Source organism: Salmo salar, chromosome 06 (assembly GCF_965601325.2).
Source record: "Salmo salar chromosome 06, fSalSal1, whole genome shotgun sequence".
Classification (NCBI taxonomy): domain Eukaryota; kingdom Metazoa; phylum Chordata; class Actinopteri; order Salmoniformes; family Salmonidae; genus Salmo; species Salmo salar.
Window position 1 is genome coordinate 86,286,328 of NC_138296.1, and position 13,673 is coordinate 86,300,000.

Here is a 13,673-nt window from a genome sequence, read left to right on the forward strand (position 1 = left end):
GGCTACATGCCACCCCAATTTAGTATATAGTATGTTTATCCCTATACATATCTACCTCTATCCTTACAGTATCACTGCACATTGTAAATATGGTTCTGGAACTGACCCTGTATATAGTATGTTTACTTGTGTTCTTCTGATTTATTATTTTTATATCAAGTTTGTTTTCGTTATACCTTGTGTCACGAATTATGTCATGGTGTTGCAGGGAAGACCAAAATGCAGCAGGTATATGGATACTCATTCTTTTAATTCACAAAAAGAGTAAGGCATCCACAGAAAAAACAAAACAATAAATGATACTCACAACTAACAACAGTGTGGCAGGCTCAACAAGCAGTGCTCACAAACAATCTCCCACAAAAGACAAACACAAACACACCCTACTATATGGGACTCTCAATCAAAGGCAAATAGACAACACCTGCCTTCAATTGAGAGTCCCAACCCCAATTAACCAAACATAGATATACAACCAGCTAGATCAACATAGAAATACATAAACAAGGAACAGTGCCCAAAAACCTCGGAATACATAAATCAAATCCCCTACAACAAACACACCACCCCGAACCACATAAACCAAATACCCTCTGCCACGTCCTGACCAAACTAGAATGACAATTAACCCTCATACTGGCCAGGACGTGACAGTACCCCCCCTAAAGGTGCTAACCACGGAAGCACCTCAAGAAAAACAAAAACCCCAAACAACAACAAAAAATCCCCCTAAACTAAAGGGAGGGAAGGGAGGGTAGCTGCCGTCAACGACGGCACTGTGCTACACCCCCCCTCCCCAACCCACCTATATCTGGAGGTGGCTCTGGTTCTGACAGTTCCGGGCAGACGGGCCACCCCGGCAGCTCCGGGCAGACGGGCCACTCGGGCTGGGCCGGAGGACAGTCGGGCCGCTCTGGCAGACCCGGAGGACAGTCGGACCGCTCTGGCAGACCCGGAGGACAGTCGGGCCGCTCTGGCAGATCCGGAGGACAGTCGGGCCGCTCTGGCAGACCCGGAGGACAGTCGGGCCGCTCTGGCAGACCCGGAGGACAGTCTGGCCGCTCTGGCATCTCCGGGCAGTCTGGCCGCTCTGGCGACTCTTGACTGACGGGCAGCTCTGGCGACTCTTGACTGACGGGCAGCTCTGGCGACTCTTGACTGACGGGCAGCTCTGGCGACTCTTGACTGACGGGCAGCTCTGGCGACTCTTGACTGACGGGCAGCTCTGGCGACTCTTGACTGACGGGCAGCTCTGGCGACTCTTGACTGACGGGCAGCTCTGGCGACTCTTGACTGACGGGCAGCTCTGGCGACTCTTGACTGACGGGCAGCTCTGGCGACTCTTGACTGATGGGCAGCTCTGACGACTCTTGACTGACGGGGCTGAACTGACGCACTAGAAGCCTTGTGCGTGGGGCTGGTACTGGACGTGCCAGCCCGGAGGTACTCACTTCCGAGAAAGCACGAGAGGCAGGAACCGGAAAGACTGGGCCATGGAGGCGCGCAGGTGGCCGTGATCGCACCGCCTGCACAGCCCGTCCTGGCTGGATGAGACTAGTAGCCCTGCACGAGTGGGGTGCTGGTGCAGGGCGGACTGGGCTGTGCGTGCGTATAGGCGAGATATTGCGCACCTCAGCGATACCCGGCGCTCTCCACCTCCTACGCTCCTCCATGTACTCACGGGTAGCTGGCTTATGGTTCTTCCTAGACCTAGCCAAACTACCCGTGTGCCCCCCCCAAAAGAAATCTTGGGGGTGCCTCTCCGGCTTCCTCGCCATGGCTTCAAACTGCCGCCTCTCAGCCTTCGCTTCCTCGATCTCTTCCCGTGGGCGACGGTATTCCCCAGCCTGATGCCAAGGTCCAGCCCCATCCAAAATCTCCTCCCAAGTCCATCTTTCCCCATAGTCCATACACTGAGCGTGCCGCTCCTCTCTCCACTGCTTGGTCTTGGTTTGGTGGGAGATTCTGTCATGAATTATGTCGTGGTGTTGCAGGGAAGACCAATCAAAGGCAAATAGACAACACCAATCAAATAGACAACACCAATCAAAGGCAAATAGACAACACCTGCCTTCAATTGAGAGTCCCAACCCCAATTAACCAAACATAGACATACAACCAGCTAGATCAACATAGAAATACATAAACAAGGAACAGTGCCCAAAAACCCCGGAATACATAAATCAAATCCCCTACAACAAACACACCACCCCGAACCACATAAACCAAATACCCTCTGCCACGTCCTGACCAAACTACAATGACAATTAACCCTTATACTGGCCAGGACGTGACACCTTGTTATTTTTAGTACTACATTGTTATTGATTACTGCATTGTTGGGGTTTGAGCTGGCAAGAAAGGCATTTCACTGTACTTGTGACATTACAACTTTAAACTGAAACTTGGCTGAGAGATACTGCCTGTCTCCTCTGGCTGAGAGAGACTGTTTGCCTCCGCTGGCTGAGAGTCACTTACTGGGCTCATTTACTGGGTACTATCATTAGCCCAGCATGATTCCACTGAACAGACACTGCCTGCTACCGCTGTTAACGCCTCCAGACTGAACTCCCATCGACCTGGTTGTCTCAGGGAAGGCAGGGGGCCTGACACCAACACTAGCCCCATTGTGAGAGCTGTCTGTGGGCACGACAGGTCATTCGCCTGACCTGGCCTGGAGAGATGAGCTGGAGAGAGCTGGAGAGTCTGGCCGTGGGGCAGTGGATTAGCGGCGACTCCTCGCCTAGTCAATTAGGGAATCTGAAATGTCCGCAGTGGTTAGTGGAATATCTAACCTCTCTAGGGTATGTGGGACGAAATCGTCCCACCTACTCAACAGCCAGTGAATCCCGTGGCGCGATATTCAAATACCTTAGAAATGCTATTACTTCAATTTCTCAAACATATGACTATTTTACACCATTTTAAAGACAAGACTCTCGTTAATCTAACCACACTGTCCAATTTCAAAAAGGCTTTACAACGAAAGCAAAACATTAGATTATGTCAGCAGAGTACCCAGCCAGAAATAATCAGACACCCATTTTTCAAACTAGCATATAATGTCACATAAACCCAAACCACAGCTAAATGCAGCACTAACCTTTGATGATCTTCATCAGATGACACTCCTAGGACATTATGTTATACAATACATGCATGTTTTGTTCAATCAAGTTCATATTTATATCAAAAACCAGCTTTTTACATTAGCATGTGACGTTCAGAACTAGCATACCCACCGCAAACTCCCGGTGAATTTACTAAATTACTCACGATAAACGTTCACAAAAAACATAACAATTATTTTAAGAATTATAGATACAGAACTCCTTTATGCAACCGCTATGTCTGATTTTAAAATAGCTTTTCGGCAAAAGCACATTTTGCAATATTCTGAGTAGATAGCTCGCCATCACGGGCTAGCTATTTTGACACCCACCAAGTTTGGCCCTCACCAAACTCAGATTTACTATAAGAAAAATTGGATTACCTTTGCTGTTCTTCGTCAGAATGCACTCCCAGGACTTCTACTTCAATAACAAATGTTGGTTTGGTTCAAAATAATCCATAGTTATGTTCAAATATCCTCTGTTTTGTTCGTGCGTTCAAGACACCATCTCCGAAGGGTGACGAAGGGTGACGCGCCCGACGCGTTTCGTGACAAAAAAATTCTAAATATTCCATTACCGTACTTCGAAGCATGTCAACCGCTGTTTAAAATCAATTTTTATGCGATTTTTCTCGTAAAAAAAGCGATAATATTCCGACCGGGAAACCCTGTTTTCTTTCAAAGACGAAAAAATAAAAACATGGTGTCGGCTCGTGCACGCGCCCCCAGTCTCATTGTTTTCTGATCGACCACTATCCAAATGCGCTACTGTTTTTCAGCCATGGCCTGCAAAGTCATCATTCAACGTTTTGCCGCCTTCTGAGAGCCTATGGGAGCCGTAGGAAGTGTCACGTTACAGCAGAGATCCTCAGTTTTCAATAAAGAGAGTGTAGAAGGCCAAGAAATGGTCAGAGAGGGCACTTCCTGTAAGGAATCTTCTCAGGTTTTTGCCTGCCATATGAGTTCTGTTATACTTACAGACACCATTCAAACAGTTTTAGAAACTTTAGGGTGTTTTCTATCCAAATCAAACAATTACATGCATATTCTAGTTTCTGGGCAGTAGTAATAACCAGATTAAATTGGGTACGTTTTTTATCCGGACGTGCAAATACTGCCCCCTACCCTAGAGAGGCTAACAGAGGAATAGGTTTGAAGTAATAGGTTATCAAGTACCAGCTGGGATTTAAACCCTACACTACCTTTAACACTAGGGGATAGTCAGAGGGACAGTCTCTTTCACATGCTCTCTCTGTATCTCTCTCCATCTCTCACACACACATACCCCCCCCCCCCCCACACACACACACACACACGGCCCCAGGCCTCTTTTCCATAAATGCTACCCCTTGATGTAACAGTAATTGCGTTTTTGTAGCCCCACTTTCATCTGCAGGATCCCAGTAGTATGTCTTAAAAAAAAAAGACAAAGTTTGGGAAATATTTTTCACAGGAATATGTAGGCAGTTTCCTATCAATTTATATAACCTACTCCACATTTCCAAAGTGAAAGAAAATATAGAGACATTTTTTGAAGATGTCTTGATTGCATGTATCTTCGCACCCAGAGTTAATACTTAGTTGAAGCACCTTTTGCCAGCCATTACAACTGTGAAACATTTTTTAATAAGATTCAACCAACTTTGACCAACTCGTAGGACAACATATATCCATTGTTTTTGTCAAAATGTTTTTTTTACATTTCGTTGGGAAACACTGATGGACAGCAATATTAAGTCAGGACTGTGACTGGACCATTCAGGAAGCATCAACACCTCATGGAAAGCCATTCTGGTGTGTCTTTGTCCAGCTGAAATATACATCTCTATCCCACGGTGAGGATTTAAGAAGACTGAGAAAAGGGTAAGGGAAAGGGGATACCTAGTCAGTTGTATAACAGAATGCATTCAACTGAACTGTGTCTTCTGCATTTAACCCAACCTTACTGAATAAGAGAGGTGTGGTGGGCTGCCTTAATTGACATCCACGTCTTCGGTGCCCAGGGTTTCCTCTAACGTTTTACATAGGCTATGTTCCTTTAATATTTATTTTGATCCTGACAAACTCTCCAGTCTACACCATTGCATCGCTGATAATTGTCTTGGCCAAATGTGTTGTATTGCGTGTGTTTGTCTTGTATCGTCATGTACATCCTGCTCAGTTTGTTATTGTTCTTGTCACTGTCCTTATCGTCTTGCTTTGTATTTTGTTTAACAATAAGAGATCAAATAAATGTAAAAAACATTCATATTCTATCAAAGCCTACGTGAATGTCTATCTGAACATTCTTCATGTTGCATCAACCTGAACAAGCCTCCAGTTCTCTCCTGGGATATGATGAATAAATGAAGGCCCTTCTGCCTGTGTGATCCTGTGAAGGACAGTAAGACGGGCTCTGGGAGTTTCCTTTCATTGTCTTGTTGTCACAGCACAACTAGAACTCGGGGTGTGTACAGTGTGGTGAAACTTTAACAATGTTTCACATTTCCATTTTATGAATAGGCTTGAATGTTTCTAACGGAACTTTCTGTAATGTTCCACACTTCTGACTGAACTGATGGGTCTTCCTCACAGTAATATCACAGGTGATTTTCTAAAGGTTAACTTTGTCCCTTATTCACTGTTATTCATCCGTCTGTTATTCATCTGTCTGTGTGTGTTTTCTAAATGTTAACATTGTCCCTTACTCACTGTTATTCATCAGTCTGTCATTCATCCTTCTGTTATTCATCAGTCTGTCATTCAGCGGTCTGTTATTCATCGGTCTGTTATTCAGCGGTCTGTTATTCATCGGTCTGTCATTCAGCGGTCTGTTATTCATCGGTCTGTTATTCAGCGGTCTGTCATTCATCCTTCTGTTATTCATCAGTCTGTCATTCATCCTTCTGTTATTCATCGGTCTGTTATTCAGCGGTCTGTCATTCATCCTTCTGTTATTCATCAGTCTGTCATTCATCCTTCTGTTATTCATCGGTCTGTTATTCATCAGTCTGTCATTCATCCTTCTGTTATTCATCAGTCTGTCATTCAGCGGTCTGTTATTCATCGGTCTGTTATTCAGCGGTCTGTCATTCATCCTTCTGTTATTCATCAGTCTGTCATTCATCCTTCTGTTATTCATCCGTCTGTCATTCATCCGTCTGTTATTCATCAGGCTTTTCTTAGCTTAGTTCCCAACTGAGAGGAGAGGGTCTAGGGAGGGGAAGCTGTAAAACAGTGTGTGTGTCTGTGAGTGTGTTTGCGCGTGCGTGCGTGTCTGTGTGTGTGTCTGTGTGTATGTGCGTGAGTGCATAGTATGAGTGTGAGTGTGAGTGTGTGTGTGTGTGTGTATTATAATGAAGATAAGGTTATAGGGTCATGTTACTTCAAATGTCTCCTATTTCTGCCTGACAGCGTCTGATGTTCCCCACTCAGGGAGCAAATTGAGTTTGCATGCCTTGATGACTCATTAGCCTTTGTCTCGCTTCATGGATGTCTTGATGCATGCGCATGTACTTAGAAGCTATTTATATTTTCTTATAAATATGAATGTATTAGATAACGTGTGTGTGTGTGTGTGTGGTGTGTGTGTGTGTGTGTGTGTGTGTGTGTGTGTGTGTGTGTGTGTGTGTGTGTGTGTGTGTGTGTGTGTGTGTGTGTGTGTGTGTGTGTGTGTGACTATCCTCGTGGGTACCGGAATAACCTAAAAGTCCCCACAAAGATAGTAAAACAAGGAAAATTACAAAGACCATTTTAAATTTAGGGGTTAGGATTAGGGTTAAGGTAAGGGTTAGGTTTAGTGTTAGGAGTTAGGATTAGGGTTAATGGTTAATGGTTAAGGTTAGGAGTTAGGATTAGGGTTAAGGGCAGGGACAGACTGGGAATGAAAAATGGCCCTGGACTTTTTGACCCCCCCACCCCCCCCAGCGATACACCATCACCCACACAACCCACGCCACACTTTATGTAAACAAGATTACTGAACAATATTTATAACAATAACTTTAGTAAAATAGATGTAAAATAGAGCAAGGGGAATGAGGCTGGCTAGAAGGAGCACATATTGGCACAATGGCTCTGGCATCAAGGATCTCTGGAACCATCTGACTAGTAAAATAAATAATACAGGAAGAAATGTGTTGGTGAAAATACTGGCGTATAGGCAAGTCATAGTATAAAATAAAAATAAACATGTTTCCTACCTCCTTAAATTAGCAATTTATGCAGCAGCTCACTTCTCTCAGCAATGCAATCTATAACCAGGTCACGGTCCAGGGCCATTAAAGCATCTCGCTCAGTAGCCATGAGCATAAAAGCCTCCAGGTGTTGTTGAGATAGAGTGCTCCTGAGCTTACTCTTGATGAATTTCAGAGTAAGGAAGCTCCGCTCGCAAGCTACTGTACCTGAGTTACTGACAGGGTAGGTATGAACTTGTAAGCAAGGCCCAGGATGTGGTGTGCGTCGGTCAATAGGTTGTACTGACTAAGAATACGGTAGCAACACAGTGGACAGTCCTCGCAAGATAAACAGCTCTTGTTCACCATCTCCACCTCGTCTTCATTTCCTTCATGTCCATGATCCTCCATAGTCCTGGTTGTGTATTCTTCAAATCCCGATTGTTTTAACCCGATTGTTCTAACCTAGTCCACTGTTCTGCCAGACTCATGAGCTCACTCTGTAAATTGGCCACCGTTGCTCTGCTATCAAATTTGATCAAACATTTGCTTAGTTCTTGAAGGGCTCTGTGTAAGGCCATTGGCATTGGATGTTAACTGACTAAAGTTTTTAGGGTCCAGAAGAGCCATTCAAAGTGCCATTACTCAGGAATCGCAGATGGATGGTATCTATAACTGTATCCAGAATTTGATTATGGACACCAATCCTGTATGCACTCTCTGCCCCAGTAAAAGTCTCATCTAGTGCCATCTCTCCAGGCATGGTTTTCTTCTTTTGAGCCCTTTTCGTTGGCAGAGTGGTCTCTAATTCCAGCTCTGTTTCCTCATCCCGTTCTTGCAACTTCCTGTTGGCCCACTGAACAAATGTGTCTGAAGCTGCCTTGACTTTTTCAAAATCTCTTGCCATTCCTTTCAGCTGCTCTTCTGTAGACACAACCATACGATGCGCAGACGGAATGTCCATTTCACTTGTTTTAAGATATTTTGAGACTGGTGAGGTGACCTGAAATATTCTGAGTAATATCTGACTTCAGCAACCCCTCAATGTATCCTTGTGCCTTGACCCGTGCAGTAGTGTTGATGTTTTTCTGATCTTGTATGGTTGAAAGAGTGAGAAGGACATCAACATACAGACCCTCATCTGGATTTCCAAAAGCTCCGAAGACCTTCTTTAAGGCACTGTCTTCAGCCCACCAGCGTGTCTCTCCAGTTGGAGCAAGACGTCTGTGTCAGGCATTTCCAAACACCTGAAGGTACCATGTTCATCTGTACAAACAATAGTACGCAAGTATAAACACCATGGGACCACGCAGCCATCATACCGCTCAGGAAGGAGATGCGTTCTGTCTCCTAGAGATGAACGTACTTTGGTGCGAAAAGTGAAAATCAATCCCAGAAAAACAGCAAAGGACCCTGTGAAGATGCTGGAGGAAACAGGTACAAAAGTATCTACAGTTGAAGTCGAAAGTTTACATACACCTTAGCCAAACACATATAATCTCAGTTTTTCACAAATCCTGACATTTAATCCTAGTAAAAATGTCATGTATTGAAACAAAAATAGAACTTTTTGGCCATAATGACCATCGTTATGTTTGGAGGGAAAACGGGGAGGCTTGCAAGCCAAAGAGCACCATCCCAACCATGAAGCACAGGGTTGGCAGTATCATGTTGTGGGGGTGCTTTGCTGCAGGAGGGACTGCTGCACTTCACAAAATAGATGGAATCATGAGGTAGAAAAATATGTGGATATATTTAACCTCTTGGGGCTAGGTGGGACGCTAGCGTGCCACCCGTGGTGCACTCCATCAACAGCAGGTGCATTTCAAGAGCGGCAAATTTGAATCCAAATAAATGTCAAAATTCAAATTTTTCAAAAATACAACTATTTTACACCATTTGAAAGATAAACATCTCCTTAATCTAACCGCGTTTTACGATTTCAAAAAGGTTTTACGGCGAAAGCATAAATTTAGAGTATGTTAGGACAGTACATTTACAAGAGTTGTGTGTAATGTTTTGTCAAGTCAAAGACAGGGTCACCAAAACCATAAAACCAGCTAAAATGATGCACTAACCTTTTACAATCTCCATCAGATGACACTCCTAGGACATTATGTTAGACAATGCATGCATTTTTAGTTCTATCAAGTTCATATTTATATCCAAAAACAGCGTTTTACTATGGCATTGATGTTGAGGAAATCGTTTCCCTCCAATAACCGGCAGTCAAGTCAGCGTCACAAATTAAATAATTAAAATTAGAAAACATTGGTAAAATATTATATTGTCATTTAAAGAATTATAGATTTACATCTCTTGAACTCAATCAACTTGCCAGATTTAAAAATAACCTTACTGGGAAATCACACTTTGCAATAATCTGAGCACTGCGCCCAGAAAAATACGCGTTGCGATACAGACTAGACGTCATGTTGGGGAGATCTAAAATCGAAAATACTATGTAAATAATCCATTACCTTTGATTCTCTTCATCAGATGTCACTTCCAGGTATCACAGGTCCATAACGAATGTAGTTTTGTTCAAAAAAGCTCATCATTTATGTCCAAAAATCTCCGTCTCGTTAGCACATGATGTAAGCCAGCCGGACTTCTCGTCATGAACGAGGGGAAAAAATATATTTCCGTTCGTTCAAACATGTCAAACGTTGTATAGCATAAATCATTAGGGCCTTTTTTAACCAGAACATGAATAATATTCAAGGTGGACGAATGCATACTCTTTTATAACGTATTGGAACGAGGGTACCCAACATGAACTCGCGCGCCAGGTGTCTAATGGGACATCATCGTTCCATGGCTCTTGTTCGGTCAGATCTCCCTCCAGAAGACTCAAAACACTTTGTAAAGGCTGGTGACATCTAGTGGAAGCAATAGGAAGTGCCAAAATATTCCTAAGCCCCTGTGTTTTTCAATGGGATAGGTTTAAAGTCAATACAACACATCAGGTATCCACTTCCTGTCAGAAAATGTCTCAGGGTTTTGCCTGCCAAATGAGTTCTGTTATACTCACAGACACCATTCAAACAGTTTTAGAAACTTTAGAGTGTTTTCTATCCATATATAATAAGTATATGCATATTCTAGTTACTGGGTAGGATTAGTAACCAGATTAAATCGGGTACATTTTTTTTATCCAGACGTGCAAATGCTGCCCCCTAGACCCAACAGGTTAAGCAACATCTCAAGACATCAGTCAGGAAGTTAAATCTTGGTCGCAAATGGGTCTTCCAAGTGGACAATGACCCCAAGCATACTTCCAAAGTTGTTGCAAAATGGCTTAAGGACAACAAAGTCAAGGTATTGGAGTGGCCATCACAAAGCCCTGACCTCAAGCCTATTGAAAATTTGTGGGCAGAACTGAAAAAGTGTGTGCGAGCAAGGAGGCCTACAAACCTGACTCAGTAACACCAGCTTTGTCAGGAGGAATGGGCCACAATTCACCCAACTTATTGTGGGAAGCTTGTGGAAGGCTACCCAAAACGTTTGACACAAGTTAAACAATTTAAAGGCAATGCTACCAAATACTAATTGAGTGTATGTAAACTTCTGACCCACTGGGAATGCGATGAAAGAAATAACATCTGAAATAAATCATTCTCTCTACTATTATTCTGACATTTCACATTCTTAAAATGAAGTGGTGATCCTAACTGACCTAAGACAGGGAATTTTTACTAGGATTAAATGTCAGGAATTGTGAAAAACGGAGTTTAAACGTATTTGGCTAAGGTGTATGTAAACTTCCGACTTCCACTGTAGCTAAATAGCCAGCTAGCTAAGCCCAAACATTGCTTATCTTATCCCTATTGTCTTCTGTCTTACCGCTTCAGCTGCAAAACCTAACTAACAGTTGAACTGGTATCGCTGGGCTCAATGGGCTGCTCTCTCTGCTCTCTCTCCTCTCTGCTGCCAGTGCCTTCAGGCTCACTAGGCTGAGATGATTGACTGTTAACGGAAGCAAATTAATAATTTGTTATTTTAAAACATTTGGCTGCATCAGCCTCAAGGGACTTCAACCTCTTCTCTCTCCACTTTTCAGCACCACCTTTACGTTTTTTCTCTTTTTGTTTGTCCATCTGCTCCACTCCACTATTTATCCAAATGTCACCACATTTTAGGTTAGTTTTAGGTTTAGGAGCTAAGTTTATTTTTAGGTTTAAGAGCTAGGGTTATTTTTAGGTTTAGGAGCTAGTGTTAGGGTTAGGGTTAGGTTTCTGAGTTAAGGTTAGGGTTAAGGTAAGGGTAAAGGTAAGGGTACAGGTTAGGGATAGGTTTAGGGTTAAGGGTTAAGGGTTATGAGAAATAGGATTTTGAATGGGACTGAATTGTGTGTTCCCACAAGGTTAGTTGTACAAGACTCTGTGCGGTGTGTGTGTGTGTGTGTGTGTGTGTGTGTGTGTGTGTGTGTGTGTGTGTGTGTGTGTGTGTGTGTGTGTGTGTGTGTGTATTCTTGCACGCTTGCATTTTGTTTGTGTGCACACCTGTGTCATAATGAACAGGTCAACATTTGAGATGTTCAGGAAATACAAATGGAATGAAGAGAGATGTTACTGTTCACTATAGCACACTGTATAAACAACAAAACAAGGCACAAATACCGCTTTGTAGAGTTCATTATACTTTACAAATACTCATTAGTGAAAAAAACGCAATGTGCATTTTAAATGGACCAAAAAGACGCCCAAACATAATTTAGACTCTAATTAGCAATTAGGCTTTGTAAGATATTCAGCTGCAAATTTGCTCACCAAAATACTGTATTATTGAACGGAGTGCTCTTTGATGCCTGATCACATTTAATCAAGACAGACACACACACACACACACACACACACACACACACACACACACACACACACACACACACACACACACACACACACACACACACACACACACACACACACACACACACACACACACACACACACACACAGTAAAAGAGCTCTGACTCATATACTAACACAACTAACAAAGATGTAGAAAAACAAACACACACATCCCCACTCTGATACCCATTGCTCTCTCTATTCCCCCCTGTCTCTTGTGTTAGGATTCCTGAGGGCCAGGTAGAAGAGGGAGGGGCCCTGGCTGTGGGGAGGCTACGCTCCCTGGAGGACCAGCTGACCAGAGCCAAGCAGAAGATACACAGCTTCCAGAGACTGACCGGAGATGGTGAGCAGGCCAGGGGGATCAGGGAGGCCAGGGAGGGAATGCACCAATTTGTAAGTCGCTCTGGATAAGAGCGTCTGCTAAATGACGTAAATGTAAACGTAAAATGTATGGGGGGAGAGGAGGTAGAAGCTGGGGGAGAGTCCCGGAGAGTAAGGAGGTAAATCGGTGGGTCAGATAGCGTAGGATTATGATTAGCCTGGTCTATGTTAGCAGTTAAACTCATCTGACAGGGAAAACATGTGTGTGTGTGTGTGTGTGTGTGTGTGTGTGTGTGTGTGTGTGTGTGTGTGTGTCTGTGTGTGTGTGTGTGTGTGTATATGTCTCTGTGTGTGTGTATATGTCTCTGTGTGTTTGTCTCTGTGTGTGTGTCTCTGTGTGTGTGTGTATATATGTCTCTGTGTGTGTTTCTCTGTGTGTTTGTCTCTGTGTGTGTGTCTCTGTGTGGACAAAACAGATGCATTAAAACTCTTATGATCAAATGTACATGAATGGAGTCAAAGCATCACATTGGGAGAGAGGGAGGTTGAGAGGGAGAGATTTGTATTGACAGACGATCCAGTCTTCTCCTAAAACTCCCATGTGTTCAATGACAGTTACCTTTCTGCCCATCGTTCTTTATTTCACCCCCTCCTCCCTCCACCACCACTCAGGTCCGGGCCCCACCCAGGAGGAGCTGAGGCGGAGGGTGGAGAACGGTGTGAGGGAGCTCTGGTACTTTGTCCGCAGCGAGGTGAAGAAGCTGGGCCATGTGGAGGCTGGGGAAAGGCCCAGACAGGCTGACACCCTGATACAAGACCTGGGACACCAGCAGAGGTCAGAGACACATGCACTCATGCTCTCTGTCACACACGCACACATCTATAAATCCTTCCACAGGCTGTCCGCCGACACACACAGAAACATGCACATACACACCTTCCATTACCACTCCACTCTCCCAGGTGTTCTGTCTTCCTCTATGTTGGATACAGCCTAGAGGTCAGAGAGAGCAGAGAGAGGTTGCGACATGAGTCACACGTTTATGTAGTTCATCGGCCCTGTAATACAGCAGTGGCCCCGGCTCTCTTCCCCACCTCCTTCCTTCCCTGTCTCCCTCCCACCCTCTCTACTACCTCCCTCTGCCTGCCTGTTGAATTATTGGGTAATTGTAAATGGGACAGTAATTGCCCAACAATTGGAGCGGGTAATCAGTACTCAGGGCCACTCAG

General features: G+C 44.1%; 1 protein-coding gene across 2 annotated transcripts in view; it reads left to right on the top strand.

Annotated features, from left to right (window-relative positions):
- Positions 1-13,673, top strand: part of LOC106608211 (alpha-(1,6)-fucosyltransferase) — a 216,653-nt gene that overhangs the window by 151,742 nt on the left and 51,238 nt on the right. For both annotated transcript variants that reach the window (XM_082977040.1, XM_082977041.1), the window contains exons 3-4: positions 12,344-12,465; positions 13,116-13,278. In XM_082977040.1, the coding sequence (XP_082833166.1) occupies positions 12,344-12,465; positions 13,116-13,278 (285 nt within the window). The remainder of the gene's footprint in view (positions 1-12,343; positions 12,466-13,115; positions 13,279-13,673) is intronic.